Consider the following 8,000-nt stretch of genomic DNA (forward strand, 5'->3'; position numbering starts at 1 on the left):
TTTTTTTTTGTCATATTCATAATAAAACAATCGGATCGTCAGAGATCATTAATACATTGAGCGCCGGCGGCATATAAAACATTTAAAGCTTGAGCGCCGGCCTCATTCGCTTGTTTCCGAACAATGAGTAGTTAAAGAAAATATTTAAAACTTATACATTTTTTTAAAATACTATATTTTGATTGCATATTCGTCATTCTGTGGACATTTCACTATTACTGGAATCATCGGAATCACTCGAATCTTGATATTCTTCTTGGACCCAAATCACCATTACTGTCCTCGACTTGTCAGAATCTTCTGAATGTATCGAATAATCTGATATAGAGGGTCAGCAATATACTCGTTAGAAACTTCACTCATATTATACGGGTGAAAAGTTACAGAATAATAAGACTTATTATATTGTTTAACAAGAAGTGTAAACCTACGAAAGAGGTACTAACTACGGAATACACTGCTTAAGAGTGATTCTTGCTTTGATTGTTTCTGAACCATCGTATACGTTTTATTTTCGGAGTATAACAAATGCAGATTGTCGTAAACATGACAAGTAAATGCAAATTGATATGTAAGACATACATACAAGCAAAAGAAAATCCTCATCATCGTGAGGGCGAGAGTCAAGTGACAAACTTACAAACCCGCATATTGCGGGGCTGGCGCTCAATCGACAGACTCAGAAACCCGCATTTTCACGAGACCGGCGCTCATTGTGTTAAGGTATAAATAACATAAAATTGAACAAATACATATGTGATGTCTATTGCATAGTTAAAGTAACAAAGAATTTGTATAAAAGATTCAAAATGAAATAAACTACTAATGTTTATGGATTACATTATGCTATTTATAAACTACTTATGGATTACTACTGGTTAAGCAAAGGCATAAATATTTCATAATATTTACTATTAACTTCTTTAGAAGCATTATAGTGATATGTTTAACAATATAAATTGAGAAGAGTTATCAAAAAATATATTATTGAGATAAAATATTAGACAAGGAAGAGGTACAATGATAAATAATAGATTAAATTATTATAACTTCAAATTAATGTCATATTTTAACTAATATGGAATAAGGATTGTTAGAGCTAATACAAAAATACAGATGAACGAAGCTGTATCAACAGAATGCTATAAAATTTGATTAGATTTATGTTAGTTAAAGTTAATAAACCGTTCAAATAAATTTTAGAATATCATTAGTAACTCATTACAAAGTATATAAGATTTATCAAAAATAGAATGATTTATAAGTGGATGCATAGAAAAAGCTTCCAAAATTGTAGATCCAGCAAAATATTGTTAGGTAATTAAGAGAAGTTGTAAACATACTACAAGACAATATATTATCTAAATGTCTATATAGGGAAGTGTGAAATGATGAAAAAAATAGAGTAGCACTGACACAATTCTCAAATTAGGAAAATTTTGGAGGGGTAAGTTAAAAGCATGTAAAAATAAAGAACATTTGTAACCACAAAGGGAAAATGATATAAGTGAAACTGAAATTAATTTGATTAAGATTATTGTGTCATATAATTTGAAAGAAGTATTACATTTTCTGTAAGCATCAAAATGGAAAAACATAATAAAGAAAAAATTAAATAGTCTAGCAGATTTTTACAAGAATTTGTAAAATAAGAAAATTATTCAGATAAAGAAAGTATACAGATATATAGGTAGACTTTTAATTTCATAATCAATTTAGAGGGAAAAACCATAAGATATAGAGTGAAACTAATCGCACAGTACATCCATGAATCACAGGGGCAGATGACAGTTATCGGTATATTCACCTTTTGATAAATTTAATTACAAAAATCATTGATGTTTGTAATCAAAAAACTATTTATATCAACTATCTCTCGAAGCAATGGCATATAAAACATTATACCACTAATTTTCATGGCATAAAAGCTAATAAAAAATTTATTTAAAATTTTAAATAATATAATTATAATTCAATGATAAGTAACATTTTTCAATTTTTAATTATATTCTAGCACTAGATCAAATCTACAAATTACAGTAATGGAATTATAGAGAATCTATGTAAACAAATGATATAACTTTTATATGAATAACTTATATAGCACTAATCTCATCAAAAAGTTACTTCCAAACAAATATAATCCATAACACAATAAAAATATAATTATGATGATTTAAATAATTGAAGAGAGCAAAATTAAAAATATTTGTATCTATAGTTCATGTAATGTACAGGACATTTCAAATTAATGTAAGGCCGAAATAATATTGTAATTATGGAAAACAAATAAAAGGAGAAATATAAGAATGATTTTCACTGTCCATGATGTTAACGTAGTTAATAGCAAGATGTATTGTGATAACACCACATTAATACAAATTAAAAGAAAAATCATCTAATATAAAACCAATATAAAAATGTGTAGTATATTACCAAGATATAGGAGTAAATTGTACAGTTCAGAATTTTTTAGCAATATTTAGTTATTTTTATTACTTTATATTTGTAAAGGGAAAAGTGACAGAATTAATGGGAAAGAAAATGTGTCACGAATGAATTAACATTATGTAATCGAATTAATAATCATATAAAAAATATTTATTGTATAGTCGTTGAATAAAGATCATACGTAATGCAAATTGCATGGCTAAATTAATATTATTTTCTTAAACATAATTTTACATTTTATACAGGGTATCTCATCTTAATCTTCTAGAATAAATACCTCGAAATGGTTTAAGTAAAAATTGTATGGTTTCGAAAGGGGCAGATCATGTCATCATTTATTTCACTTTCTAATGACTTTGGAAAAATACAAAAGTGAACTTGAAATTTTTAAATTAGGATCTACATTCTTTATTGTACATTATTGTAACTGGTATCGAAACATTTTCAAAATATTATTTAAATGTAATTTTTGCATAAATTATTTCCGATATAAGAACTTTCAAAGTTGACCTGCCGCTGGCGTCATTGAATGAATATCGCTGGAAGATTATATAATTATAATTTGTACATTATGCTCGACTTTGCTCGAGACAAGGTCGATAATATCTGCAACTTGTAATATCTATCATACTCTTTTTTGTTTCTTTTCATGTTTTATGTTTTATTAGATTTATTGCTCAATTCATGGAAATACATTTCCCGGATATATGATCATGCGCGGTTCTGATTGTTGATCATATACGTGGGCGACATATTTTTATTCATAAACTGACAACATCTTTTAATATAAATTTAACAACTTTCCGTATTAATTTATTTTGTATCGTGGAAGATTATAAAATTGTGAAGACCCAGAAAGCTAAGACTAAACCCAAAATTTTATAAATATAAATAATGTATAAATAAATGTTTCAAATGTAATAATGTAATAATGTATATTTACATTTTTTTTCTTAAGAAAAAGTAAAATAATTTCACTAAGAGATGATTTTCTTCGAAATTTATAGTTTTACATATCTGTTTTATATATCTAATATTATATTTGTTGAGAACCACTGTTAAAGCAGTAGTTGCTACATACAGGATAAGGAAATTATATGCAAACCTGATTTTTGTACGTGTATTAAGTTAAATATATACTATGTGTATATATGTGCATGCATTTACAATTATGTACATATATATACACATATAAATATATATATATATACATATTGAAAAATAACAGTAAAAAATGTTTAAAAATTTATTTTCAATTTTTTAATTAATAATAACAGTATTTATTTTAATGAAAAACGTAAAATAATTTATATACTTGTAAATATTATTCTATACAAAAATTTGTAACAGAATTGTATTTACTTACTTAATTTTACAAAACTACTAAAAATTGTGTATTTGACAGAAGAACAATGATGTTACATAAAACAAACTTAAAGTTATGTCGCCTTTGTGGAAAAGAAAAACAGCAAGGCACAGACTTATTTACCGATAAAGTTAAAGGAACTGTATTAATGTCGATTATAAATAAATATTTCTCCAAAGAGGTATAACCAAAATATGTTATGAGATTTAATTTATATTATAATTTATTTTAATATTTTTTCTGTTACAGGTGATAAATATATCAAATTCTGATGCATTTTCAAAATATGTTTGTATTGATTGTGAACAAAAAATTTATATATTCGATGAATTCTGTTTGATGGTAGCTAATGTACAAAAACAACTTGCAGCTCCATCTCTGGAGATTGATTTTGCAGAAGTAAAAATGATTTTAAGTTAATTATTATTAAAGATGTGTTTCATTTCAGATGAGCAGAAGAATTAATTTTTGTATTTGTTAAATTTTTGAAGTATTTCAAACTATATTTTCACAGTATTTTAGTAAAATACCAAAGATTGAAAATGTTACAAAGGTTTAAATATGGTATTTATTTATCTTATGATATAAAAAACTGAATACATTTTTTTTTAATAATACTTTTTAACAGAATAACTATGATATCTTTTAAAATATCGAATCAATTTATTTGAATTTTTATAAAAATAATGTATTGTAGATTTTTCTCCGATATCATATATTATATCTTTTATATATTTCCTATTTTTTAATCAAGATCTTAAATAATCTTTTATAGCTTATAAACATAGCAGAATGTGATACCTAATACCATCTGAAAAAATATTTATGCTACTTATTTTATTATAGTTATTTTTATTATTATTATACAAATTACTATGTGTAAGTTTTGGAATATCAATGACAATAGACTTAAAAATATTTTTTAAAGTATATAAAACATTTATAAATATATATTCAAAATGTCAATGCTATAATCTTATAAAAATATTTTTTATAAACAGGTTATTTCAAAATAAAAAATTACAATAAATTCATCTAAAGTAAATTATTCTCTTAATTGTAAATTAATTACAATAACAAAAACTTTATATTTTGATCTAATATGTTAATTTTATATTCACAGGATATGTTATGTCAATTAAAAGAAAATGATACAATATCAAAAAATACTTCAAATAAACAAGGTGTAAAGAAAAGTACATGTCCAATATGTGCTAAGAGTTTTCGATGTCAATCGCATTTAAATAGGCATAAACGTATTCATACTGGACAAAGACCATTTATTTGTAATGTTCGTAAGATAGTTTTTTTTATATTTTTCTAACAATATAAATATGAGTTAACATAATAGCAGAAAGATTAAAGATTACAAAATTTTTCTCTAATTTAATAATATTATATTTTTAGATTTGTAAAATGTCATTCAATCAACAAGAAATCTTAATGAAACATAAAGAAAGACATGAAGGAAAGAAACAATTTCAATGTGCAAATTGTCATCAATCATTTCGTTATAAAGTTTCACTAAAATCTCATATGATAAATTTTCACATGGATATGGAACAGTCTATTAGTAATCAAAATTTGCAAATGGAAAATGATTCATTTACATGCTCTGAATGTGGTAAACAATTTGTGACAAAATATAAATTACAAAGACATTCAAGATGTCACACTGGAGAGAAGCCATATCATTGTACCTTTTGTCTAAAAACATTTTCACAAACTGGTAATTTAAAAGTGCATCAGGTGAAGTATCATCAAATGCATGGTTCTATGACTGAGATAAGAAGACAAACTCAATACAATGATCAAATAGTTGACTGTGATATACCTACATCATTAAATAATTTTCATGCAGTTAACATGTCAGAAATTGAATTGCAAAATACAATAAATGAGACCATAAATTCTACAGAACAGAATAGTTCGTATGCTACGAAAATATACGAAAGTTCTTTATACATTGATGATGAAATTGAAACAATTCTGGATCGTGATCTTGGTCAGCTAGGCCAAAATAAATATTCTACGAATGTACAAGACAAAGTACCACTTTGTTTAAAACAACCAGAGACTCCTGGATTGTTGCACAGTTTATTATATGATGATGGCTAGTTTTTGCAATTTAATTATCATTAATTCTTCTTTAAAATAATATAAAAGTTATTTATATTTCAAATCTACAACTAATGAATGTGCATGTGGTGATTATAAAATCACTTTTTTATTAATAATGTTATATATGTCATAATATATAAAAACATTTTCGAAAAATAATATTATATTATAATAAATTTTGTGCGCGCGCGCACGCGTGTGTATGTGGTGTGTAATGTAGTAATTCTTTTGTTGGTACACAAAAGGCTTTGAGGAGGTAAAATCAACGATTAAATTTTTAACAATTTTTCTTATTCTTAAACGAGATCACGTACGGAAAAATTTTTACTATAAAGTGACACAGCACCAAAAGTCAAACATTTTTTATTTGAAAAGTTTTTTTTTTTTATCTCGCATTAGTAAAAAAAAAAGAAATACCGGACTACAACTTAGAGTAATAATTTCATCCATTTGAAGTAATATTTGTAAAATAAAAAAATAGAACCATGTGTAATTCGTTACACTTTACGTACACACAAAATTTTATTAAAATCAGAATTTTTAAGTTAGTGTACTCTCATAAAATTTGTATAGTGTTCGAATACTTTCGTGAAACAATATGTGCATAAATTAATCATGTTCAACTCACACTTCTACACCTATCATTTTTTTGTTTTAAGAGCAAAGTAAAAAAGGAAGAAAGAAATATTTAATTATTTATTTCTAGGAAATGTATAATCCATCCAGTGAATTGAGTCAGGGCAAATAATATTGTCCAACACAAATTTTGATCTGTAATATCCATTGAGTAATTCTTGTAGAGTTTGCGTTCCTGAGTACAAATAATTTTTCTTTTTCGAAAAGCAAGTTTTTGTAAAAATGCACGATTTTTGGCTGAATTGAAGCATTACATGAAAACTAAAAATGTTAAGAGGTTCACTCTTATGCTAAAAGTTAGGTGAAAGTTTTCCTAGTTTTCAATGTCCACCAATGTCCAGTGTGCTTTTAAATAATTGTAATTGTACGCACTATTTTTGCATTTTTACAAAAAGTTTTTTATTCAGCATAAATTTGCTACACAGTATTATATTCTGCAAACTTTTTTATAGAAAAAATCATGCAACAAAATTGTCGAAACTGTTTTTAATTCGATCAGATCAAGAAAATATTCCTTATTTAACCATCATATAATTGCATAAAACATGTTAATAAAAGATATTCAAATATTTTATAGCTGTATTTGTTGTATTTTTTATATTTGTACCAATGATAAATAATTCCATAATATAAGTACAAAGAATAAATTAATGTTGGGAAAAATAGCTTCCTATTTTATAATAAGATAAAATCACGAATTCATTTCTATTCTGCCTAAATGAGCATTAAGTGCATTTGTTTATAGTTACTAACTTGATTGATTGAATATAAACACACAAAGTCGAATTGAGCGTTTCTTCCATGGTCAGTATTGGTTTAATTTGCTGTCTGTGTGAAATATTTTATCTATTACATAACATTGAATGACAATCAATTCATTTATTTTACATATTAGATAGAATATTATAATCATTACTTAAATTAATGTTTTTATTATTGTTAATAGAAAGTTTAACAATGTAATGCAACAGGGGTTTAATGATAATTTATTAATTATTATATATTAATATTTAATTAGGTTTTTTTTCTTTTTATAATTAAATGTTTGTTAATGTAACAAATTAGTACATTTTTTAAAAATATGTATGCATTTATTGAAATCTTTCATTTAAATATCCTGTTATTCTTGCCTTTAACATATATATATAAATACTACTATAATAATACTATACATCAATATATTTTTACTGATAGAAATAAAAAAAATAACATTTAAATGAAAGGATTTAAAAATGAAAATATTAAAATTGAACAAAAATTAAATTTAATTATGAACTAAAAAAATTGATATTTAAATTACAGTATTCTATTAAATTGCTTATTGAAATGTATAATATTAATGACTTAATAATAAATTTTATTTTTCTTATGGTATTTTCATTGAAAAACAAGTAACAATAAACTTCTGTCTTTGTATATAGCTTTT

At 24.6% G+C, this 8,000-nt stretch overlaps 1 protein-coding gene across 1 annotated transcript; it reads left to right on the forward strand.

The window, feature by feature from the left end:
• Nucleotides 1-3,860: 3,860 nt before the first annotated feature.
• On the forward strand, nucleotides 3,861-5,935 carry LOC108550340 (zinc finger protein 567). The gene is made up of 4 exons (XM_017904065.1): nucleotides 3,861-3,998; nucleotides 4,067-4,216; nucleotides 4,941-5,108; nucleotides 5,225-5,935. The coding sequence occupies exons 1-4, from the start codon at nucleotides 3,864-3,866 to the stop codon at nucleotides 5,933-5,935; spliced, it is 1,164 nt and encodes a 387-aa protein (XP_017759554.1). The 5' UTR covers nucleotides 3,861-3,863.
• Nucleotides 5,936-8,000: the final 2,065 nt, after the last annotated feature.

This window comes from Eufriesea mexicana, unplaced genomic scaffold, assembly GCF_001483705.2.
Source record: "Eufriesea mexicana isolate 0111107269 unplaced genomic scaffold, ASM148370v2 scaffold2646, whole genome shotgun sequence".
In the NCBI taxonomy this organism is placed as follows: Eukaryota; Metazoa; Arthropoda; class Insecta; order Hymenoptera; family Apidae; genus Eufriesea; species Eufriesea mexicana.

Excerpts from the sequence above, each read along its gene's own strand:
- LOC108550340 (XM_017904065.1), top strand. The coding sequence starts at position 3,864 with ATGATGTTACATAAAACAAACTTAAAGTTATGTCGCCTTTGTGGAAAA. Across the intron at positions 3,999-4,066 it reads ATAAATATTTCTCCAAAGAG|GTGATAAATATATCAAATTC; the intron begins GTATAACCAAAA and ends TTTCTGTTACAG. Across the intron at positions 4,217-4,940 it reads TGGAGATTGATTTTGCAGAA|GATATGTTATGTCAATTAAA; the intron begins GTAAAAATGATT and ends TTATATTCACAG.